We start from the raw sequence: 26524 nt of genomic DNA on the forward strand, positions 1-26524 counted from the left end.
ACCTATGCCTTCTAGCTTTGGACTCCCCTACCCTGGGAAAAAGGCCTTGGTTGTTCACCAAATCCATGCCCCTCATGATTTTATAAATTCCTATAAGTTCACCCCTCAGCCTCTGACTCCCCAAGGGAATAAAGCCCCAGCCTATTCAGCCTCTCCTTATAATCCTCCAGTCCCAGCAACATCCTGGTAAATCTTTTCTGCACCCTCTCAAGTTTAATATCTTTCCTATCCAGTGACTCTTCATCAGTACCGTTTGCAGCTAGGAGAAAGGGGTATTTTTGTTGAAGACAAAGTTTGATAGGGGAAGAAGAGAGTGAGAAAGAGAGATATATGAAAGGGGTAGGTAAACAAGGAGATTATGGATCGCAGGCCTGGACAGGAGAAAAGTTGAGTAAGTGATAATTAGAGCTAAAGGTGGGAGAGAATGTGCTGAATGCAAACCATTTGCAGGTTAAGGTGATAATAGGCCCACGAGCTGGTGAGAATGGGTGACTGTATTAAAAGCAATCCATGTTATAACAGGACCAGATATAGGATGAGGAGAATCCATTGAAGGATGGAATTAGATTCTAAAGTTATTTAACTTGATTTTGAATTGGACATGCTGCAGGGACCCTAAGCAGAAAATAAGATGTTGTTCATTGCGCTTATACCGAGCTCACTGGAATGCTGCAGCTGGCCTGTGACTGAAATGTTGGTGTGGGCAAATGGTGGTGTCTTCAAGTGGCAGGCAACTTGAAGTTCAGGGTAATTTTTGTAGACAGGATGTAGGTGTTCTGCCAAGTGGTCACCCAGTCTGCGTTTTGATTCCCCTGTGTAGAGGAGACCATGCTGAACAGTGAATATAGTAGAATAGATTGAAAGAAGTACATCACTGCTTCACTTGGAAGGTGTATCTGGGGCCTTAGATGGTGAGGTGGGAGGAGATAAACAGGTTGGTATTACACCGTTTGCCATTGAATGTGAAGGTGCCATGGTGGTGTGGAGAAGTGTTGGGAATGGAGGAGGAGTGAACCAGAGTGTCCCAGAGGGAACAGACCCTATTGAATGCTACAAAAGAGGAGAGGGGTATATGCGCCTGGTGTTGGAAGTGACAGAAATAGCAGCTTACAGTCCTTTGGATGTAGAGGCTGTAGGTGAGGATCAGAGGACCCTATCGTTGTTGTGGGTGGGAAGAGAAGGAGTGAGGGCAGAAGGTGAGAGATGGGTCATACACGTCTAAGGGCCCCATCAACCACAGTAGCAGAGAATTCTTGGTTGAGGTAAAAGGTGGACATTTGTGACGCCCTCCTGTAGAAGGTGGCATCATCAAAACAGATGCAACAGAGAAACTGGGAGAATGAGTTGATGTCCTTACAGGAAGCAGGGTGTGAGGATGAACAGTTGAAATAACTGTGGGAATTGGTGGGTGTGTAATGGATAGCAGTGACCAGTATCCCTAGAAATGGAAACAGAGATGTCAAGGCAGGGAAGGGAGGAGTCGGAGATGGGCCAGGTGAAGGTGAGGGCAGAGTGAAAATTGGAAGCAAAATTGATACATCTTTCCAGTTCAGAATGAGAGAGGGAAGCAACACCAATGATGTCATTGATATACCATAGAAAAAATGAAGAGTTGTGAGGAGGGCCTGCTATCCATAATCTCCTTGTTTACCCAACCCTTCCTTATCTCTCTCTGGGCTCCACTTCCACTTGCTGAAAGAAATCGATCCTTTGGTATTTGTGCGAATTGACACTTAGTGCTTTCACAGTCCCCCCAATGTTAGCTGGTTCCAGAGATTGTTCTCTTGCTCTGAGTTATCATTGCAAGAGATCAGCCCTGAGATGGAACTGAGAGTTTTCCCAGCAGTGAGACCGAATGTGGAAGGGCTGTCCACTGAATGGTGGTGAGCATCCAATATAAATTATTGAAGGTCCAACTAAGGGAGTTTTTCCTGGGCTGCCAGTATTTTTCAGGTAGGGTTACAGCTCTTTGCCAGGAAAGGCTACCAGCTTCATTGAGGCAACCTGCCTTTGGCCATCCAGGCCATCAGTGAGAGTGGAGGCTCCAAACCTGAAGAAGGTGATGTAGGAAGGGAAAGCTGTACCCATGGCTCCAATTGGACATTAAAGAGGTCAAGCTGCTGGGCCCCTCTGATTTCAATTTGTATTTTACATACTTCTCCATTTTGTGTTACCCTTTCAATCTCTGAAAACCTTTAGCAATGGCCACATTTTTCAATGGGGCTGTGAGGCTTTCTAGTTATTTGGCCCTCTGTTTGCTCCCTAAGGGCATCAAAGACTGCCACAAGGAGCAAACAAGAGGCAGTCAGTTCAGCATCCTGCTGCTGGCAAATGTGTGCTCAACCTGGTCCCAAAGATGCACAGGAAAACCCCACCCATTTATTTCTGCAAATCAGTTTTGAATTTATCTTCTTATAAATGCAGACAATATGTTCTGGTCCTTTTGTTCGAAAGAAGGTAAATTTGTTTGTCATGCTCAACATTATCAAGTTAGTTTAGAACATATCCAATTTACATAATTTGCCCCACAATTATGAGGAAGTCATAATGAACTCAAAACATTAACTCCTCGCTTCACAAATGCTGCCAGACTGCTGAGTTTCTCCAGCACTTTTGCTTTTTATTTCAGATCGCTAGTATCCACTGTCATTTGCTCTAATGTTATCATTGCAGCTTAGAATCCAATCCCTCCATTCCCTGAAGCAGGACTTATACACTTAATGGTAAGATCCTAGGGGGTGCTGCTGAATAAAACAACTTTGGAGTGCAGGTTCATAGTTCATTGAAAGTAGAGTCGCAGGTTGATAGGATAGTGAACAAGGTGTTTGGTATGCTTTCCTTTATAGGTCAGTGTATTGAGTATAGGAGTTGGAAGGTCATGTCGTGGCTGTACAGGACATTGGTTAGGCTACTTTTGGAATATTGTGTGCAATTCTGGTCTCCTTCCTATTGGAAGGATGTTGTGAAACTTGAAAGGGTTCAGAAAAGATTTACAAGGATATTGCCAGGGTTGGAGGATTTGAGCTATAGGGAGAGGCTGAATAGACTGGGGCTGTTTTCCCTGGTGCATCAGAGGCTGAGGGGTGACCTTACAGAGGTTTATAAAATCATAAAGGGCATGGATAGGATAAATAGAGAAAGTCTTTTCCCTGGGATAGAGAGTTCAGAACTAGAGGACAGAGGTTTAAAGTGAGAGGGGGGGTGAAGATACAAAAGGAACCTAAGGGACAACTTTTTCACACAGAGGGTGGTACATGTATGGAATGAGCTGCCAAAGGAAGTGGTGGAGGCTGATATGAATACAGCATTTAAAAGGCATCTGGATGGGTAGATGAATAGGAAGGGTTTGGAGAGATATGGGCGAAGTGCTGAGAAATGGGACTAGATTAGATTAGGATATCTGGTCGCCATGGATGACTTGGACCAAAAGGTCTATTTCTGTGCTGTACATCTGTATGACTCTGATTGCTCTTCCTTCTGTACTCTTCCAACAGCTGCAAAATCTTTTCCATACCATGCATAGTATTCCAATTGCAGTCTCACATATGATTAATAAAATGGCAGGATTGCCTGTGTCGATGAATCTTTTAATACATCCCAACACCTGATTTTCAAAGATGGAGAGGCTGATAAAAACTTTAACATTTCAGACATATATAAAAGCATAGTTGTGTGTGTCAAAATCTGCAACTTCCTTTCTCTCCCATAATCTGGTCGTTATTGCTAGTTCCACCTCAGGCTGTTAACAGGGAATAATCCAGACAATAGCCACTGGTTATTGATAAATCATTACCCAACCACAATAAACTAGGGTTTTTTGCAATGTGCCATTGTGTTTTGTCGCAGGTTGCACAGATGTATTGCAGCAAGCAGCAAATCCACCCAAAGTTTACGAGGCAGATCTCCTGTGCCTGACTTGCAGCCAGGATAAAGATGAGACAAGCATTTAGTCTGGTTCAAGAAGACTTTTGCCCGAAACATCAATTTTACTGTTCCTCGGATGCTGCCTGAACTGCTGTGCTTTTCCAGCACCTCTCTAATCTAGACTCTTATAACAAACTCCCATTCATCACACGTTCTCTCACCTGCAAACATGCTTGGATAGCTTGTCATCATACACTTCAAAACATAAATTAAAGCACAGGATGATTCAACAACTCCCGGTCAATCTTCAGCAGGGATAATGCACTGTTAGGAACTGCAGACAAAAACAAAACCTCTTCCTAGGCCTGAAGATCAGCCTCTGGATGATGTTCGTGGAGCTGATTAACTGCAGGACAGTGACAATGTCTGCTGCCTTCAATACCAGAGCTGTAAGCTAGATGTGAAACCCAATCAGTTCAGTGAATGCATCGGTGCACCAGTAACACAGATAATGTAAAGGTTACCAAGCAGCATTAGTCAGTCTTACGCAAACAGGGAGAGGAGGCACACCAGCAGATATTCACTGTGATTTGTTGAAGGCTCACTGCGGCTTGCAGAACAGGTGGGACAGATAATAAGTTAAGCCAATCACACACAGATTCAGTAACTCCTCCCAATCTGCTCACACAATCATTCCCAGTTTCACTGTTCACAGAAAGGGAAATAACTCCGAATGGAAAGCGTCAAGCTGCAGAACAAACACGTTTTATTTAACTCAGGATTACAGTTTGGGCACAAAAACAGAAATTGCTGGAAAAGCTCAGCAGGTCTGGCAGCATCTGTGGGGAGAACAGACGCCGAAAGACCTGCTGAGCTTTTCCAATAATTTCTGTTTTAGTTTCTGGTTTCCAGCTTCTGCAGTTCTTTTGGTTTTTATTACAGGTTAGACCACAGGCAACCTGTACCTTCACCTGCTGAAAAACTGCAATAAAACCCAAAGAACTGCTGAGGCTGGAAATCAGAAACCAAATCAGTGGGCGGCACGGTGGCACAGTGGTTAGCACTGCTGCCTCACAGTGCCTGAGACCCGGGTTCAATTCCCGCCTCAGGCAACTGACTGTGTGGAGTTTGCACGTTCTCCCCGTGTCTGCATGGGTTTCCTCCGGGTGCTCCGGTTTCCTCCCACAGTCACAAAGATGTGCAGGTCAGGTGAATTGGCCATGCTAAAATTGCCCGTAGTGTTAGGTAAGGGGTAAGTGTAGGGGTATGGGTGCTTTGCGCTTTGGCGGGTCGGTGTGGACTTGTTGGGCCGAAGGGCCTGTTTCCACACTGTAATGTAATCTAATCTAAAAAACAGAAATTGCTGGAGAAACTGATCAGGTCTGGCAACACCTGTAGACAGAACTGAACTGAACAAGGGTCTATGAACTCAAAATGTTAACTCTGATGTCTCTGCACAGAAGCTGCCAGACCTGCTGAGTTTCCAAAGCTCTGTAATTTTCTACCTAAACCTTGTTTGCGCCTCTCCGTGTTCCCCTTTAAAAATGCCCGATAAAGCCTACTTCTTTGAGCAACTTTGGGGTTATTTGTCCTAATATCACTTTATGTGGCTAAATTATAGTTGATAAGCTTTACAAGACATTGGTCACATTTGGAGTACTGCGTACAATTCTTGTTGTCCTGCTATGTCATTAAACTGGAAAATGTACAAAATAAAAGGATATTACTGATTCTGGAGGGTAAATTATAAGGAGAGGCTGGATAGGCTGGAATTTTTCCCTGGAGCACAGGAGACTGAGAGTGGTCTTATAAAAGTTTATACAGGGACATAGATAAGTTGAACAGCCAAGGTCCTTTCCCCAGGGTAGGGGAGTCCAAAACTAGAGGGCATAAGTTTAAAGTGAGAGGGGAAAGATTTAAAAGGTATCTGAGGGGCAACTTTTTCACACAAAGGATGGTACATGTATGGAACGAGTTGTCAGAAGTGGTAGAGGTGGGTATGATTATAATATTTAAAACATATTTGGACAGGTACATGGATAGAAGAAGTTTAGAAATATATGGGCCAAACCCAGGCAAACAGGACTGGTTCAGTTTAGGAAGCCTGGTCAGAACGGACGAGTTTGGCCATGTTTTTCCTTCCTGTATGACTTTATAATGCTGTGTGTGCTGCTTGAGACACTTTCCGACATTAAAGACACTATATAAATGCATTTGTTGTTGAGCACAGGCCCAGCCAAGGCTAAGTTGCCTCTTTCTTCTTGTTCTATGGGAAACCTTTTCAGATTTCCAACCATTTGGCTGAGTGGGAGTTGGTGAGAAAGTTTCCTGAGGAGCAGATGTCTCTGTGGAGTGGCTAAATGTTACATCAGAAATTCTCATCACCAAACCACAAAGAAGACTTTTCAGGCACCACTGACTGGAAGTGACCAGGGGTCAACCAGAGGAAGAAACCCCTAACCGAAGCCCCAAGAGGTCACTGTAAAGCACATTTACATCCTGCCGCTGAAAGCTCAGTATCCAGGCCTTGAGTACGAATCAGAGCGAGGTTAAAGGTCATGCAGAACAGAGAGGATAAACTTAAAAGGAGAAAATAAGGGGAAATAATACAGGGTGCAGTTCTCAACCTCTGCTTCACAGGAGTAAACAGATGGAAACATCAATGTGAAGTGCTCTGGTCAGCAGAAATGTTACGGCCATGACCACAGCCTGAGGAGGCGAGGGTCAGGAGCTGCTTACGTCAGGTGCCTTGATGAATGTATTTATGCAGCTCACTTATTTCTCATCAGTGAGTACAGTCTCTCTCTGTCTGCGTGGAACAATTGGAATCACAATTAAATTCAAAAGAAATGTTACATAAATATTCTGCAAACAATGTTTTGACAAGGGTAGAAATCTGCAATTAAAGAGTGGATTGTCTTTCAGGATTAGTGACCTGACAAAGGAGCAGCACTCCAAAAGCTAGTGCTTCTAAGTAAACCTGTTGGACTATAACCTGGTGTGCGTGATTTTTAACTTTGTCCACCCCAATCCAACACCGGCATCTCTACAGTCCCAGAGTTAGATGAATATCCAGGGATCATCCTCCTGATCATTGACCAGTGGTGACAATTGATAACTTTCTGTGTTTGGTACTAGCTTTAGGGAATCGCACTGAGATTCTAAGATCCTTGCAACCCATCCCATAACAACACATCTATACATTCCAGTCAAAGAGGCATAGTCAATCCCAAATTATTGTTTCTCATCATACAAAAGAAGCCACTGGATATGTGGAGTGTAACACAAAGTCATAGACCTGGAGAGATCAGGAACTTGTACAAAGTAGGAAAAGTGACTTGTGCTAGGAGCAGAGTGACCTGCAGTGGGAGAGTGGTCAGCAGGGGGAGAGGGGAGTAGTGACCAAGAGACAATGTGGAGGGAGAGTGACTGACTGTGGTGGCAGGAATGTAACAGGTCATGGATCATTGCAAGGGAAGAGGGACCAGCACATGGGAGAGTGAACTGCCGAGCTCAATAGCACTCCATATTTTCAGGTGGCATCAAAACCATAGTGGGACCTAAACACACACGTGGCAATTCAAATTCATTCAAGCACTGTCAAAACTGCAAGATTTTGTTCTCTATTTGGGGATCACTAATGCTGAGAATGACCAGAGGTAAAGATATAACAACATTCCCCTGTCCTACCTTCCAATCCAATTGGGCCCTATTCCCACTCTCTAACTCTCACCTCCCAATCCCATCCAGCAAGCCTCACCTCCCCCTACACCCAAACCTTTGATCCCATCCTCACTATACAGCCCAAATGGCCCCAGGTCCTTTCACCTCAATTCCAGTGGAGGCATAGTTAAGTTGCTCTCAATGACGTGGTATACACTGCTTTAGTTAAAGTTGTTTCTATTATAAATACCCAGAGCACAGCCAAGAGCAGGAGTCTCTGAATCACAGGCCAGGGCTTTGAGGACACAGAGTCTATTCATCTATTGCATTGGAGGTGGCTAAATATCACAAAGTGCAGGAGGAGTTGATGTACTTGAGAGGAAAACACTGCTTATTGTTGTTACTGTAACTTGCCTAAGCTCGATAGTTAACCCTTTCAGGCACTGAGCTGTTGAGCAGAGAAGTTTATTCTGTGCATTAATATAGTGTTCACAATTTTAAGTGTCAGAACTCACCATGGGCAGTTACACAGCAATCAACAGACTACACACTGACTAAGACAGCAGATTAGATTGACACCATTCCTTAAATTGGGTTTCTTCACTCTTAATCTCTTTTTGTTTTTCATGTTTCACACTCCTGCCAGAGCTAAGTTCTACCATCAGAAAATATTTTTACTCATTCACATTCCCAGGTAAAGTCATATTGTGCCTTAGCTTATTTCAGCTACTGATTTAATCATTTGTCTTCATTTCTGGAAGGTATGTAATTCTAAACTAGACTTTTGCTTTATTTGCTCAGTAATTAGTTAAACAACAAGAGAATAGTATCAGTAATAGAATATACCAGTTACATATTAATGTAAGTGAGAGGAAATAATTGTTTGCAACTGTTGATCTTAACTCAATATCAGTAATATTCACAACCTGAAAATAATAAATGAAATCAAAAAAACTAGTAGTTCCTTTCATTTTCTCAGCAGCAGTTTGATCACCACCTAATTATCTATTCACAGAAGCTCACAATAACTTCAAAACAGCAAACATTTATCAAATTACCTATTGAATTGCAAAGAAAACGATGCTAATGAAAATGATATTTCAACAAATTTCAAAAAATGAATGACGTGAACACAAACTAATTAAAGTTTGTAGTCATCACCTTGCTAAAGTGGACTGTAATCTCTTTGGGGAAGCTGATTTGTAACTAATTTTTTGAAAATAATTTAGTGGGATATGAATGGCATGTCAAGGTCAACATTTATTACTCATTCCCAGTTGCTACTGAGTAGGTTTTCTTGAACCATAGCAATCTGAGTGGTGAAGGTGCTTCCAGTTTTGTCTCATGGATAGTTCCAAGAATTTGACTCAAATGATGACAAACAAATTACTGACATACTCTCAGCAGAGAGCGAGAGTGAAGCTTGGACTCCTAATCTGACAACAGCAATGATTGGCAACAGGTGCACATTATCCTGTCACAGCAAGGAGATTTGGACAACACTATCAGTGCTTTGTTTTTAAATTTCACTTCTGATTCTTCACGATTTTGCTGGCACTTAAACTCTCTGTTCTTCTTGCGGCCGTAGCTTGAAACACAGGTGAATGATAGTTGCACTCCCCTAGCACTAGAATTGATGCCATTGTAACGCAACAGTTAGATTGTGAAGTCTCAGGAATATCACAAACTAGCCAGCAAGGGCACCGACCTGCAGCCTGACCCATGTATGGTGATTCAGATACGGTATCTCAAATACACTGACTTTAACTATTTTGACTTCGAAAATCCACCATGCCTTGCTCAGTCAGAATGAGAAACACACTCCACACAAGAGCGAGGGAACAGGTTCATTCATGAGCAGAGTGACAAATTTACTCGCAGGTGAGGGAAACCATCACCTGCCTCAACCCAATAAATGTTCCCCTGCCAAGTTGCTCTACAGCATAAACTGATCCTACCATCCTCCCACTCCTCCAGAATATCCAGCGTGGATGACCAGACATATCTCTCTGCGATGGGACTGTATTCCTCCAATGGCGGCAAGCTCTCCAGTTCATATGCTCCACGTTTCTTCCAATAAAGAAACATTTCACTTGGGTTCTGAAATAATTCTCAAATAGCATTCCTAAATACCACTCAGCTCCAGCAGACAGAAAATAACAGCTCAGTGCTCCCTGACACGCTGGCTTATTGTCGTGCTGTTCCGCTGTCCCACTGCAGGGGATAATGTGCGAGGCCTGAAGGCCTTCCTCACTTGCACAGAGAACTGCATTCATCTACCGAAAGCCTGGGACTGTGGGATTGCTGAGGGTGGCACACAGAAAAGCACTGGCCACTGAGGCACTGCCTCAAACAAAGGCTTTCTTCATCTTTAACAATTCCACTTAAAAAATGGTCACTTTATAGTTAAGGAGGAATGGGGAGGGTTTAACTTTTCACCCTCATTAGTATTGATTTTATTTATTGTGGCTGAGGAACGTGAAGATTCAGCGCATTCTACAACCAGCTCCAAGGCAAGGACAATTCAGACAGCGGCTCACACAAGGGTTTGGTTTTGGGGTAATGGGCTGAGAGACATGTTGAAGGGCAGTGAACAAACAACACAGGAAATGCAACACTCTAGGTATCTCAGCACAATCACAGTGAGTGGAAAAGTTCGCCATCAATTAATTCACAGGAAACTGTGGATTGTCTGTCCAAAGGATCTGACCTAACGGTTGTGATTAAACAGTGCTGCAGATATTTGAGGGTGGATCACAGGAACAGCAGGAGGCCATTCAGCCCCTTGAGCCATTCAAACATAGATTATTGATGATTCATACCTTAAGTCTATCTACCCACCAAGGTTCTATAATTCTTAACCACCCTAAACCAACAAAAATCAATTTCAGTTTTGACATTTGCAATGATCCTAAGTCTCAAGTGTTTTAGAAGTGTTTTCCAATACTTGGACACCTTCCAGAAATCATCCTGAAATTGCTCCAATTTTAAGGCTATCAACTCCTTTAATTGTTATAGATTACCCCTTAACGTTTAAGATTTAGCAGGAAGTGCACACCTCGTTTATGCAACCAGCCCCATACTCTTTAATCCTTTTAGCTCTGCCATCATTCTGGTGAATCTACGCTGCATCTTGTCCAAAGCTAATGCATCATTCCTCAGCTGCAGTGTCCAGCCTTCCGCAAGGGGCCTGACCAGGAGTTCTGCACAACTGAAAGATAATCTCCCAAATATCTGTTTTTTATCCCCTCAAGCTAAAGGCTAACATTCCATTGGCTTCTTTATTTCTTTTTTATTCTGGAAGGTATGGGTTCGTAATTATTATCTGCTGATATATTTTTAACATCCCCCCATCAGTTATTTGAGGGGTAAGCAATTCTCTCTGTCTATTCTCCATCTCAGCGCTCCCCCCCGCACTATCCAGGGTCAACCTTCCCAATGCTGACCCACTTTCTTAGTTGAAGGAAGATCTAGATTTGTTTCACCCAGCTGCTCCACTGCAGGAGGAACCAGAATCTAATCATGCCAGTGTGCGAAGAGCTGGGGTGTGACTTCCAGTGCAGGCCTGACTGTGTCCATGTCGGAGGGCCTGGGATCTGCCTGTGCTAGTGTGGGAGGGCCTAGGATCTGGCTGAGCCAGTGTGGGAGGGCCTGGGGTCTGACTGTGCCAGTGTGGGAGGGGCTGGGGTCTGACCATGCCAATGTTGGACGGCCCATGGTCTGACTGTGCAAGTGCAGAAGGAGCCAGAATCTGACTAGCTAACTGTTGCATGTAATGTGAGATGTGAGTAATGTGAGATGTGAGTAATGTGAGGGCTACCTTCCTGTGAGCTAACAACAATAGATTTTGTTGAACATACATACGACATAGAGAGGATGGCAAGAAAGATATCTGTAGCATTACAGAACCCGAGTCCATTTCTGTGTGATCCATCACAATGACATTGTTGTTTTCACACATGCTTCAATGGCTATAATTAAAGGGAAAAATAATCCTTTTACTCCACATCTTCCCGCCACCCCCCCCCACCCAAAGTTCTTTACAGTATCGCCTTTTAACATTAACATTTAACAATGAACATTTAAGTATTGTAGTCCACGTCCCATCCTTGCCACATGTCTCTTTTGCTACAGAGACTAATCTCCAATAGCACTGTCTATTATAAGGGTATGTAGGACAAATGAGCTTTCTTCTCATCTCCTTGAATGGTCAACACATTGATAGGTTGAGATGAAAATGTCTGATTAACAGGTGGGTTTTGGAAATTGACACGTGCAAACATTTGAATGCAGTAACAGTGAAGATGAAGTGAGGACAAAAATGATCCAAAGCAGAAAATTCCAGCACTCAGATAGAAACATCTTCAAAAGAAAGACAAGGAAATCAAAATTTCACTCTCTTTACTATTTGCTTTGTTCTCATTCTAGGGAAGAATGTATTAGAAAAATACCATTCACAAGCGTTTCTTGTTGCTGCATCTCCTTTTGTACAATAAGAAGACAACTTTGCTTAGTATTTACATTCTTCAAGTAATGACAATGACAGTTGAGTTTCCTGGAGCATTACCATCTGAATCCAGGAAGATCAGAAGTTTCAGATTCTAGTAAGTTAATGACTCGAATGATGCTTTCCTTCTCTGTAACTGTATGTCAGGAGCACACCATCATCCAGAATACCTTAGTGGGCGGCACGGTGGCACAGTGGTTAGCACTGCTGCCTCACAGCGCCAGAGACCCAGGTTCAATTCCCGACTCAGGCGACTGACTGTGTGGAGTTTGCACATTCTCCCCGTGTCTGCGTGGGTTTACTCCGGGTGCTCCGGTTTCCTCCCACAGTCCAAAGATGTGCAGGTCAGGTGAATTGGCCATGCTAAATTGCCCGTAGTGTTAGGCTAAAAGGGGTAAATGTAGGGGTATGGGTGGGTTGCGCTTCGGCGGGTCGGTGTGGACCTGTTGGGCCGAAGGGCCTGTTTCCACACTGTAAGTAATCTAATCTAACCTTCTGGTCACTGCCTTCTTTTGTGTTTTATTTTCCTGCTGTTTGCAGTAAAATGGAGGGTCTGCTGCACTCTGCTTATCATATACTCTGCAGAGTGGTCTTCTCCTGCTCTTTCTTCAGTACCTGTGTCAGTCTGGTGCCTGGAAATGCCTTGAATCTATCACTTATCAGCCATACCAACACTGCGTTTCGTCTTGTGTATTTCTCCAACCCCTCCGTTTGGATTGGAGCTTTTTGTGGCTTTCCCTATCACACTATATTACCATTAGGCTTCACTTCAGTCTCTTATGACAATATACCTTCAGTTCTGTGGGTCTGGTGACCATTGCTAATATATAGTGATGTGAAATCTACAGTCTTGTGAGTGAACAGTAACAGGCTTAATTGATTTGGAGGAGCCGTTGTTGGACTAGGGTGGACAAAGTTAAAAATCACACTAGGTTATAATCCAACAGGTTTATTTCGAGGCACTAGCTTTCGAAGCACTGCTTCTTCATCAGGTGGTTGTGAAGCAGGATCTTAAGACACAGAATTTACAGCAAAAGATTACAGTGTCATGCAGCTGAAATGATAAACCTAGATTAAGTTTTTTTATCTTTTGAAATGGATTGGCTCGTTTCGGTTCCTTAATATGTAAATCCCCGAACTTCTTTTAAGTCACGTTCTCAGGATAACTTCAGGTTTTCTAACAAAAGATGCCATCTCAGCTCAACTTAATTGAACCTAACTACGGGGGGTGGTAAGCGAGGTCATTTTATTTGAAGCCATACAGACCCAGGCTCCAGTTTCATGTGATCTAATGTCACTATGACACAACTTGATTCATGCATGGGTCATTAGCTACAATTAAAATAAAGGAGTAAGTCCCGTTAGCTTACAATGTGGGAAGGCCCTGAGTCTGACTGTCCCGGTGTGACTATCCATTGGGCCTCTGCCTCCCACTCTGCAAGAGAATCTAGGATGTAAGAAAGGAACCTCTGTTGCATTATTGACTGGCTGTCAACAAACATAATATGAAAACTCGCGAAGATAAGATGACAGAAAACATTTTTATGAATTACAGCATAACTATAGACACATTCAGATGACTGTCGGTGTGGAGTTTGCATGTTCTCTCCATGTCTGCATTGGTTTCCTCTGGATGCTCCAGTTTCCTCCCACAGTCCAAAGATGTGCAGGTTAGGCAAACTGGTCATGTTAAATTCCCTCATAGTGTCCAGGGATGTGCAAAATAGGTGGATTAGCCAAGGGAAATGCAGTGTTATGAGGATAGGTTGGGTCTGGATGGGATGCTTCTCGGGGGTCAGTGTGGACTCAATGATTGAATGGCCTGTTGCCACACTGTAAGGATTTTATGATTCTATGAAATAGGAAGAAAAAGGCTGGAAAACAGTAAGGAACAAAATGGATTTAGTTAATGGGGAACATGGTCTAGTGCATAAAGTTCAGGAGAAAATACATTTTGTGTAGTTTTCTGCATCTCTCCAAAAGAACCAAGCAGCACAAGTCAATTACTTGGTCACATCCATTGCCACTGAGCCTGGCCCCAGTGGGTATTTCATTCACCAAGCCAAACTGTGTACTGCTTCTTTTTCTGAAATCCTCAACAAATGTACTGAAAGGAGAGGGCAAAGAAAGAGAGAGGATGGTATGACAGTGAAAGGAAAGGAATAAGCAAGAGGGTGAGGCAAGGCGAGAAAAGAGAGGGTACAGAAAAGATGGGGTTGGGGAGAGAGACAGGTTGGAAAGGGAAAGCGAGGGATGTAGCTGGTAATAGATGCCAGGAAAGAAGGGCGAAGGTGACGGTGGGTGGGGGGGGGAGAAAGGAAGGAAGAAGGAAAGAGGGGAAAAGAAGGAGGGAGAGACAAAGTGAACCAAACAAGTAAGGAAGGTGAAAACAAATAAAGAAGCAACTGAAGGAGGGTGGAGAATCATAGAATCCCTACAGTGTGGAAGCAGGCCACTATCGGCAATTTAGCATGGACAATCCACCTAACCTGCACATCTTTGGACTGTGGGAGAAAACCGGAGCACCCGGAGAAACTTATGCAGACATGGGAGAATGTGCAAACTCCACACAGACAGTTGCCGAGGCTGGAATCAAACCCAGGTCCAATCAAACATGTAAGGCAATGCTACCCACTGAGCCACTGTGTGGTAGCTACAGAGAAACTGGATGGGAAGATGTGAGGTCAACAAGAAAAAGCGGGAAGAGGGAAATGTGGATCTACATGGTGGGAGGAAATTTGGAAAAATGATAGAAGCAATAAGGGAGAAGAGGATAAAGGAAAGAGGGAGAAAGAACAGGGGAAAGAAGAATGGAGAGAAACAGAGACAGTGGGCAGAATAAGGGAGAGAGTGTTAAAAAGCAGAGCAACACTGGAGAAATAGAGGGCAATTAAGGAATGAAAGAAAAGGGAAAAGAATCGGGGAGATGGAGAAACAAAGAACAGTAAAGGGAGTTGAAGAAAGAAATGGAAAAGATGAAAGGAGAGCAGGAGGACGTGAGTCAAAGGAAAGGCGAGGAGGAGGGAATTATGGGGGAAGGGAGAAAGAAAATGAGAGAACAGGGAAATTGAGGTGGAAATGAAAGAGATAGGCAGTGAGGAGGCAAAGACACTGATAAGGGGAGAGACCAACACTGTTCAAGTTTACAGAAATACAGTACATAGTAGAGGCGTGTGAAAAGAAAGTGCAAATCAGCTTTCTGAGTAACCAGGACAGATCATTTCCTGAACTGTTGGACTGCTCAGATACTGCTCAGGACAATATCCAGATTTGATCTGACATGTGTCAAGTAATATTCACATAAGGCACGTGCCAAGCAATGATCATCTCAAACGAGAGAGAATCCCACCTCATGACATTCAATAATATTAATCGTTAATTACCTCAGGACCAACATCCTGGGGGTTACCATCAATGCTCCCTCTGTTCTATGTTCTAATTTTGCTTCCTTTTGCATGGTTTGCTGAAGTCTGTACACAGCAGTGGCTTCCAGAGAAGAAAGACAGTAGCAGCATGGCAATTAACATGCACTGGGTTTCCCAGTGTGATTGCATAGTCTTACAACCGCACAGCTTAGAGAGAATGTTGGTTACCATTAAGCAGAAACTGAACTGGACAAGCCATATAAATACTGTAGCTACAAGGTACCTGCCGCTGCACTCCCAAAAGCCTGTCCACCATATACAAGGCATAATCAGGAGTAGATGGAGTCACTTGCCTGGATAAGCGTAGGTCTGACAACATTCAAGGGACTTGATACCATCCAGGAGTAGCAGTCCATTTGATTGGCCCACATCCACAAACATCCATTCCCTCCATCTCTGACCCTCAGGCAGCAGTGTGTACTATCTACAAGATGTACTGTGGAAATTCAGCACCTTCCAAAGCCACAATCACTTACAACTAGAAGGACAAAGGCAGCAGATACATGGGAATATCACAACCTGCAAATTCTTCTCCAAAACATTCATCATCCTGACTTCGAAATTTATCAATGGTCCTTTGGTGTCTCTGAGTCAAAATCCTGGAAGCTTCTCCATAATGCCATTGTGAGTCTAGCTATAGCACATGGACAGCACTGGTTCAAGAAGGCAGCTCACCACACAGTATCAAGGGCAACCTAGGATGAGTAATAAATGGTGATCCAGCCAGCGATACCAAAATCCAGTAAATGATTTTTAAAAAAGGCTTAAGAGAAAAATCCATTAATTCCTCTATCCATGACTCCTCCGTACAAACAAACTAATAAACATATTCCAATCCTATGCAATAATATCGAAAATAAGCTGTGGCCCCTCCTAAAAATACAGAGTTGGGCTGAGCTAGAAATTGAGTCTGAACAAGATGAGCTATTGCACTGGGATGTATTCTATATGTGAATGTTCTGTCAACACTTGCTTTCTCGGCCCTGGTGAAGAACAGGGAAGTGGGAGAGGTCCTATAGCGTGGTCAGCTACTTCTCACAACTTCCTCCTCATTTCAGACATTCTCCTAGTGGGCATGTACCAAACAAACAGCCAATAAAGATGGAGAAAGGCACCACACTGTTCTCGGGTAGTCCCAGCCAGTAATGCTGCAATACATCAAGGTCCTGCAGAGAGGCAAAATATTTCAGGATTGCATAGCTGACTAAATGACTACAGGATTCCACAAGCTGAACAAATCTCAGCTTCTAAGTAAAATTCTTTTGATGTTGGTTGGCAGGAAGGATGATGTCCCTATAATTAGGTAAATCACTTTTTTCTAATGCATCCCAAACAGCATCTTTACCTCATTTACTTTCAGCTGTATAAGTTATTCCAGGTGGATACGTGCATTCTGCGTGCCTCTCCCGCAGAAGCAGGATCCTGATTAAAATGTTCAAATTTGAAATTTATCAGCTGTTGTATTGTCTGGGGATGGAGATCAAGTTTGGATCCTGGGTATTGAAACAGCTACCCGTTGACACAGAAGAAATGGGATTGGGTATCATGAGACTGACCAAGGATGAAAGATGGCAATTACATACAATCATCTGAAACCCTGATCTGTACTATACCTGCTTTGGGAGAATTCTATGGTAATGTATAGAGAGCTTTATCATTGCCTAGCTCACATTGTATCTGTCCTGGAGATGTCTAGTGGGATGGAGTAGAGGGACTTTCTTTGTATCTAATATGGGCTATGATTGCTCTGACAGGGGTTAATGAGTGAGGTTAAAAGGAAGCTTTGCTTAGTTTCCAATCAGTGCTTTGCTTGCCTTGGGAGTATTTGATCACACAATGTACAGGGTATTTTCCTCTACAATTACCCCAGGCTGCACTTAACCTAGGAGTGCTTAATGGGTTGGGTTAACGGGAACTTCATTCTCCAACTATCCTGTGTTCTACCTGTCTTAGACATATTAAATAGGATTGTATTCATAGAGATTTTCTTTCTGAATCTAACCCATACTGTACTTGCCCTGAGAATCTCTAAAGACACAATACAGTGTGAAACTCCTACATTTATGATCCTGTCTTCTTCCCCTTCGATCTGGCCCTTGCCCTGCGTTTCTCAAAATAATTTTTTCTAGAAAAGTAAGAACTGAGTTTTTTTTTGAACTGCTGCAGAAAGGCAGGCAAATCGAGGAAGTGTGTCTCACTGCCAAATCCAAGCAACATGATCACAACCTGCTGGAGAGGTGAAAACAAGTGTGTTTTTCCCTTTTTTGGGAGGAGGAAAGTAGAATGACTTCACTGTCTGGTTAGCTTAGCCTTCCGTTGCTCATATTATTTTCTGTTTCTTCTGAGTCTCAAGTCCAATTTCTTTTGGCTCAAGAACTTTGGGTTTGCGTCAGAAGAGGCTCCTAATAAACAGGAAAGAAATACCTGAGCTAAAAATCCCAGAAAAAGGTATTGACCCAGTCACTGGAATCAATCATTGCCAGGAACTCTGACCATATCTTGCTGGAGTTTCAAATCCTGAGAAACTGGACTCAGAATCAATGCCGGTCTGAGCCCTGCCCTTTCATGCACTCAAAGAGCTCTTTGCATATCGGCAGGAACTTGGGCCCGGCCTTGAGCCAAGGTTTAGGTTAGGGTATGTAAAGATACCTAGGACCAACAGATTGGTACAAACTGCCAATTTAAGCAGTTGCTAGTCAAATGGAAAAAGGCATTGCCCTATCTACATAAGAAACAGGAGCAGGCCCCTCAAGCCTGCTCCGCCATTTAATAAGATCATGGCTGATCTCGTGGAATCAACTCCACTTACCTGCCAGCTCATCATCACCCTTAATTTCTTTACTGTTTAAAAATCTATTTTTGCCTTAAGAACATTCAATGGGTGCCTCAATTACTTCACTGGCAGGGAATTCCACAGATTCACCTTTGGGTGAATAAGTTCCTCCTCAACTCAGTCCTAAGTCGGCTCCCCCTTATTTTGAGGTGATGCCCCCTCGTTCTACTTACACCCGCCAGTGGAAACAACCTCTCTGCTTCTACTTTGTCTATTCTCTTCATAATTTTATGTTTCTATAAGATCCCCCCCTCATTCTTCTAAATTCCATTGAGTACAGTCCCATTCTACTCATTCTCTCCTCATAAGCCAACCCTCTCAACTCCGGAATCAACCTCGTCTGCAATCCCTCCAATACATCCTTTCTCAAGTAAGGAGACCTGTACACAGTACTCCAGGTGAGGCCTCGCCAGCACCCTATACAGCTGCGGTATAGTCTCCCTATTTTTAAACTCCATTCCTCCAGCAATGAAAGACAATATTCCATTTGCTGGAGGGAATCCTGAGGGACAGGATTTATGTGTATTTGGAAAGGCAAAGACTGATTAGGGATAGTAAACATGGCTATGCACATAGGAAATCATGTCTCACTAACTTGATTGAGTTTTTTGAAGAAGTAACGTAGAGGATTGATGAGGGCACAGCAGTGGACATGACCTATAGGACATCAGTAAGGTGCTCAACAAGGTTCCTCTTAACAGACTTGTTAGCAAAGCTAGATCACGTGGAATACAGGGAGAACTAATCATCTGGATACAGAACTGGCTCCAAGGTAGAAGACAGAGGGTGGTGGTGGGTTGCTTTTCAAAGTGGAGGCCTGTGACCAGTGGTGTGCCACAAGGATCGATGCTGGATCCACTGCTTTTCGTCATTTATGTAAATAATTTGGATGCAAATATCGGAGGTATAGTTAATAAGTTTGCAAATGACACCAAAATTGAAAGGGTTCAAAGAAGTTGTACAAGGATGTTGCAGTGTTGGAAGATTTGAGCTACAGGGAGAGGCTGAATAGACTGGGCCTATTTTATCTGGAGCATCAGAGGCTGAGGGGTGACCTAATAGAGGTTTATAAAATCATGAGGGGCATGGATAGAGTATATAGGCAATGTCCTTTCCATGGTGGGGTGAGTCCAAAACTAGAGGGCATAGACTTACAGTGAGAGGTAACAGATTTAAACAGGAAGTAAGGAAAACGTTTTCACTCAGAGAATGGTGTGTGTATGGAATGAGCTGCCAGAGGAAGTGGTGGAGGCTAGTACAATTACAACATTTAAAAGGCATCTGGATGGCTTGGTGAATTGGAAGTGTTCAGAGGGGTGTGGTCCAAATGCTGGCAAATGGGATTATGTTTATCTAGGATATCTCGTTGGCATGGATAAGTTGGACCAAAGTGTCTGTTTCATGCTTTCTAGCTTTATGACTCTAATTACCTGCTGCACCTGAAAACCAAGTTTTGTGATTCATGCACATTGGATCTCATTTGATTTACACTTGCTGATATCTTGTAGTTGTGTTTGCTGCAACAACTGAGAGAACTTATAACTCAACCTCTGGACAAAATACAAACAAAAGCTACTAATCTCTACAACATTGAAAATGTCATGTTACTAATTTTGCTGGATTGAAGACATAACAAAGACAAAATTTAAAATGTAGTAATAATGGATTGATATTTAGAATTTCACTATGAAAACCTTGGAGTAATCAAATTCATCATAATTCCTCACACTGCTGGATTACATTGGAGGGAATCAGGAAGAAGAATCAACAAACAATAAAAATAACATTTGATAACATGGAGTCACAGGCTCTATCATTACTGTATACAGGTGCCACTATGAACACAGGAATGGGGGTGGGATGGGGGCACTGCCATTCAGTCTTGAGTCATTACACAGGAAAAACAGCAGGCTATTTGCCCAAAGTCTGTTGCACAAGAACAGGCTGATCAGCTTCGTAAACCTGTTACATGGGAATAAGGAGGCTATTTACATTCTTGATCCTATTATAGAGGAACAAGAAGCTATTCACCCCCTTAAGCCTGTTTTGCCAGAACATGAGGAGGCCATGTTGGGGAAGTCATCCAATTCCTTAAACTTGTTACATTGACACACAAAGAGACCAATCATCCCTTCAAGTCTATTAAACTAATTCAGCTATGGTCATGGCTGAATCCAACTGTGCACCATATTCCTGGTTACCCTTATTTAACAAAAATCCATTGATCTTCATCCTGAAAATTCCCAATTGATCTTCAGCATCCAGTCATTTAAAGGAGACAGTTCCAGGTTTCTATTAATCTTTATGTGAAGACGTGTTATCTTAATTTAATTCTGAATGGGCTTTAGATTGTGACCCCTTGAACTGGATTACCCCAGCAAGGATCATTTTCCTCTGTTTCTATTTTATTAAATTCCTTATCATTTAATGTGTCCCAATCGGATCACCCTTTAATCTTTTAAACTCAAGTGAATAAGAGGGAAGTTTATGTAACCTGTGATCACCGAGACCTGATATTATTCTGGGGAATCTGCGTTGTACCATCTTCAAGGTAAATATATTATTCCTCAGATGTCATGCCCAAAACTGGATGCGGTTCTAAATATAAATGTGGGTCCCAGAGCAGGTTGAATGGAAATGAAATTTATTGTTAACATGTCATTCAAATAAAATCTTTGTTGCAAATTTTCAAATGTTATTACTTCAGCTGGGTATCCTATTTCAGTGCAGGAAAAGTTATAGGTAGGATGTTAAAGTGGGTAGGGTTCCTTAGCAGCCAGCAGCACGTTCTGTGTGGACCACCCGGAAACTCTCCATTCCAAATGGCTTCTCCCTTTTTTCCGAAAACAGGAAGGAGAATGTCCTGGTTGGAAAATAAAGCAGCGTTGTCCAATAAGTGAGCCACAACCGACTAATTCAGAATCCAGATGTGGATAATTGCATTTCTGATTAGAAAATTAGTATTTGGCCACTTTGTTGAGTTTATGATCTTAATGATCATATTTGTGAAATGCATATTTGTGAACTTTAATCTTTCTAGTAATTTTTGGTAAAATGGTAAAACAAAAATAGTACCTTATGAGTAATTTTGTTCAGTGAGTGCTTTCGTTCCTTGGTAACCAATGGGTGTTAAGTGCAGAAGTAAATATTCACATATAAAATACACTTAGCTACGCTGTGAGAGAGACACTTTTAGATAAGAGCTCGTGGGGTGCAGTGGTAGTATCCCTACCTCTGAGTTAGGAGTCCCAGGTTAAAGTTTCACCTGCTCCAGAGATGTGTCATAACATCTCTGAAAAGGCTGATTAGAAAATATCTGAGATGTTTTCTACTACAATTGATATATGTGGCTAGTCTTCTGGTTTGTTAAGAGGCTTCCATGAACAATACTGAATGATAGTGTTAAAAAATGAAAATGCTGTAATACACAGGTCAGCTGGCATTTGTGATAACAGAAAATTAAGAGTTAATAATCCAGATCATTACAGTAACTCTCCTCAGACATGCTGAACATCTCGAGCATCTTGTTTTATTTCAGGTTTCCTGCATTCACAGTATTTTGTTTTTAGATTTTGTTATCTGCTAAAACAGCTCAAGAAATTATTTAGAGAAAAACTGCAGATTATTCTTCTGATCTTCCATCTCATCATCCACTCCCTGTTGTATATCTCACCAATCATCCATTTCCCCCACCCTCTCAGTGATGATTGTCATTGGGTTGTGGGTTTGATAGGTACTGATTGTTCTTGGAATACCACCCCAATGAAGCAAAGTCATCAGATAATTTGACTTTGGAGGGCATCACCTCTGAGCCTGTTCTGTTCTCTGAGATGGGAGGAGAGGCAGATGGTGATGGCTAGGGGTGGGGGCTCAAAATGAAAAGAAGTGAGAGTCAGCACCTTCAGGAGAAGAATGGAGCAGAATCCCAGTGAAAATCTGCTCCTTCTGGATTGAAGGGGACACAAGTTTAAAACCAGCTGGTTCCAGCAGTATAACGTTGAGTATACATTTTACATAAAGATGTACAAAAATAGCCAACAATAATTCTAATCTGAATAGTTCCTGATTGCAACTGATATGGCTCCTTTAGAAATTAAAACAAGGACATTGCCATCACTGAGACATCTCATCAGTAGCTTCCTTAACAGAAAGGATAAAGTTTAATAATTTCAAAGACCAACAATAATGAACAAACATACTTGTATTGAACTACTTGATTGCAATTGCAGTAATACTTGGGCAAATTTGGAATCACAAAATCTTACATCACAAGATGAAGCCTGTGTCTGATTCTTTAAAAAAACAATCCAGTTAGTCCCACTCCTTGTTCATTGCCCTGGAAATTCCTCCTTTTCAAACAGATATCCAATTCAATTTGAAAGTTTCCACTGAAAATTTCCATCAAAGCAGCTTGTATAATAAAAATTTTTATTCTTTCCCTACTGCCCCCTCCGAAGTCACTGCCACATTGTCAGAAGTTTATCAGAGTACTTACTTGGCTGCATTCTGAGGCGCAGGTTAAGCCAGTTTCGAGGTGGGGATCCATATTTAGAAAGGACAGAGTTCATGGTCAGCTCTGCAGACAATGCCACCTGAAGTCAAATACTGAGCTCCAAACATCCGCTGGACAGGCAGTTTTTTAGTAACTTCCTTTCCACACATCAACCCGAAAACATCCACAATTAACTAAACACGAAGATCCAAATTCTTCTCATCGAACACCTCTGGGTCAGTGTATTTTGTTATCTTCCATTTTACTCAGTCTTGTCTGTACTGCTGTCAGTCTTCCTTATTTGGTGCATGTATCACTTTGGTTGTCTCCCTTCCCATTCTTCTCATTTGGCCTCATTCTAGCTGACCTGAATGTCACTCTCATTCACCTTTTCTTTAAAAACTCTTTTTTGCTTCCCTCTTGTCTTTATTTTCACTGCTCAACTCTTTTCTCCCGTAATTCACCATTTAATCTCTGTTGCTTCCATTTTCACTCACTGCCTCTCTTTCATTCTGCATCTTTTTCTTACTATGCCTTTTTCCCCCTCACTGCATTGCTTCCTTTCTGTCGTTCCTTTCCTGTCTGTGCCACTCCCTTTTTTCTTCTCACCGTTTCTTTCCGTCCCTCCCTTTTTCTGCGTTGCTCTCCTTTTGGTTACTCTTTTTTTCCTTGACTCACTCAGACAGTTTCACTGAAGCCAAACCCTCCAATATCTGATCAACATTCACAAAGTTCAATTTCTTCAGCATCACCCACATGATGTCCATCACCATGGCAGCAAGAGTTTTCACAGTACAGCAGTACCATTCTGTAGCCTGAGCACTATCTCTGTCTCGTATACCACTGCTTTGTACTGTTCCTCTGACTAGACTGCAGATTAATTTCCTCTCTGATATCTGTTTACCTTTACAGGGTCTGTCTGAAGCAGCCCAAATATTTCACAGATGGAATTTTCTCCCCAGCCACAAACATGCGGTGCCCATATTTATTTTCTGCCACTGTGCAGTCCGATTCTTATGCCAAGTCCTTCTGCAGCAGCCAGGATCAGCATATGGAGATGATTAAATCGGCTGAAGCTTTCAGTCTCTTAAAAAGGCAGCACAAAGCTTTCCAGGAGATAATCCTGCATCGAGTTCTAAAGCTCAACAATTTTCTCCAAAGTTATCCGATTAAATAAAATTAAAAAACAATTTCACCAGTTCATTCCTTAATCAAACTGTTAAGTATTTTTTAAAAAGTCGTAACTTTAAAAGATACATCCGAGAGTTTCGTTTTTGTAAAGTGTACTTTAACAAAGAGTTTCCTGTGGATTGTACCTCATTATATCTGCAAAACAGCAAAGGCAGCTAAATCGTTGAGCTGGTCTGATATTCGAGCCAGGACTTCACAGAGGGCGGACTGAAGAGGTTTCTGGTCAGGATCTATCACATACAATAAACCAAAGAAATGCAATGATCAGCACAGAGAAGCAGTTCACAGTCACTGGGACCCCACACACAAACGAGTAGAGTTCAGCTTCTACTGGCGAAATACAAGAATTCACAGCACAAAGCAAGTGTTTACCATACTCTCCTCTCTGGGACTGAGGTGCCCTACCCTCATGAAGGTGCTGACTTTCAGAAGTGTTCAAGAGCCTCCCAACCTGAAAGTGTTGATCTACACAAGGCTTAGCTCCCCATTCCTCTCTTGAAGATGCCAACTCTCACAGGATTTCATATCCCTGCTCTCTTGAAGGTATTGTCTCTCACTGGGGTTCAAGTCCTTTCGTCTCCTGAAAATGCTGACTCCTGAAGTTCCTTCTTCAGGTTCAAGTTTCCTCTTCTCCTGAAGGTGCTTTCACTGTCTGATAGCTCACCATGGCATTGATCAGTTGTGAGCACAGATAATAAGCATTAACAGGAAACTTGACCAGAAATCATCACACATAGTACAATCCTACCCATATACTTTCCAGCAGGAGTTACTGGTCAGCATTGAGTGGTCACACTTTTCTTACGCCCTTCCTCAACCCATGGTCAAACATCAAAAACAAACAAAAATCAGGGGAGTTCAGAAAATTGTCCTGAAATAGGTAAGTGAACGTTAAAGCTGGGAATGTAATTAGAACAAGGAGCTGTTGCTGCAGTAACACTGATCTATGAATAATGAAAATATTCACTTTAAGGTGAATGCTTCTTCAAAGACCAGATGGTATTTATCCCATGGTGAAATACCCCCACTTTGTCTGTAAGAGCAGCCCTGACATTCCCGTTGTTTGATAATTCGATAAAGCACCTTGCTCCCATGCTAACATTTCTGTCTTGAGCCCGCTGTAGTATTCCAATAAAGCTAAACACAATTCAGCAAAATACCTCATTTTCCACTTGGGCAATTTACAACCTTCAGGACTCAACACTGAATTCCACAACTTTGGAGCATGACCTCTGTCTCTATTTTTCTTACATGCCACCACCCTACCCTGTCTTGCTGACATAGCTCTCAATAGAGTGGACCCATTTTCTCCTTTATTCACTTATACCATTTTTACAGCTCCACCACCAATATCAGCACCCCCTTATCTTTTGTTTTGGACACCCTCACAACCTGTTCCATCCACCCACCCTTTGAGAGCAACATATAAACAATCATTTTCCCATTCTTTTCAGTTCTGGAAAAGTCATAACAGACTCAAAACATTAACTCTCTCTCTTTCCATAGCTGTTGCCAGACTTGCTGAATTTCTCCAGCTCTTTGTTTTTATTAAACAAGACTGGCTAAGTGGCAGGAGGCAGAGAGTTAGGACAGTGATCAGGGACTCTTAATTGGCAGGATGCGACTGGGGTGGAAACGTCCATTCCTGAGGATCTGTCATTTCTAATTTCATTTCCTTTGCTATAGATATCCCATGTTTAGAGTGCATTTTAATACATATGTTTCGGTGCAATTTTTGTTTAAAAAAAGGCAACATTTCTGAATACCTATGTCAGCCACCACTTTGATTTTCGATTTAATGCATTTATTACAATACTATGTGTCTAGCAAGTACACATAGTACAAAGTTTAGTTTCTGTTTCAAGGTGAACCTAGTCTTTTTGTTGCTTTCAAATTTCTCAAATAAATGTTTGTACTTGACAACAAAATGAGAATAAAATCCCAGATATGTATGTCGTAATGCAGAGTGAGGTGCTTTCTGACCTCAGGAGCAGCATTGAACCTCTTTCTCCTTTCCCCTGGAGGTGACAAGTAGAAAAGGGGGGTGCAACCAAGAGGCAGCCACTCCTGTGTTTACTGAGGAGATCCTGCCTCGGTTCATGGTTCACATGAGTGACATCAAATCGTAGTTAATGTCACTAAAAATGGCAAATTGAGATTGGGAGGTAGCTTGTTGCCAAGGAAGGTTCAGATGTTTTTACCCTCTCCAAAACCTTGAGCAGCTTTATCAACATGGAGGCTCACCACATTTTATCAGACATTGATTGTCACTTGCTCACTCAGCCTCCTGGCTAACCAGGAAAATGGCTTGGCTTCAACACAATGCAAGTACATGGAGGTGCTGCTCAGATCAGGCTGGTATCTCCCACCAGGTCTCAGATGTTAGCCTTTGATTGTAGAAATGCTCACGGTTAAGGAAGGACTAGTCTTAGCAGTTCCTTGTTGTTTCTATTGCAATGAGCAGGAATAAGGTCACTGGAGAGTGCTGTCTGGCTGATGGAACATAAAGCACATTTTCATATGGTAAATTGTATTTCTTTAGCATGTTT

General features: G+C 42.4%; 1 protein-coding gene across 2 annotated transcripts in view; it reads right to left on the bottom strand.

Moving 5' to 3' along the window:
• Window positions 1-23823, bottom strand: part of LOC122540340 (pleckstrin homology domain-containing family G member 5-like) — a 126607-nt gene extending 102784 nt beyond the window's left edge. The window contains exon 1 of one of the 2 annotated variants that reach the window (XM_043675906.1): window positions 22788-23823. In XM_043675906.1, coding sequence (XP_043531841.1) covers window positions 22788-22860 — 73 coding nt within the window. In that variant the 5' untranslated portion in view covers window positions 22861-23823. Of the gene's footprint in view, window positions 1-4085; window positions 4378-22787 lie in introns of those variants that run through there. The other variant, XM_043675907.1, reaches the window with a different exon arrangement.
• Window positions 23824-26524: the final 2701 nt, after the last annotated feature.

This window comes from Chiloscyllium plagiosum, chromosome 34 (assembly GCF_004010195.1).
Source record: "Chiloscyllium plagiosum isolate BGI_BamShark_2017 chromosome 34, ASM401019v2, whole genome shotgun sequence".
Classification (NCBI taxonomy): domain Eukaryota; kingdom Metazoa; phylum Chordata; class Chondrichthyes; order Orectolobiformes; family Hemiscylliidae; genus Chiloscyllium; species Chiloscyllium plagiosum.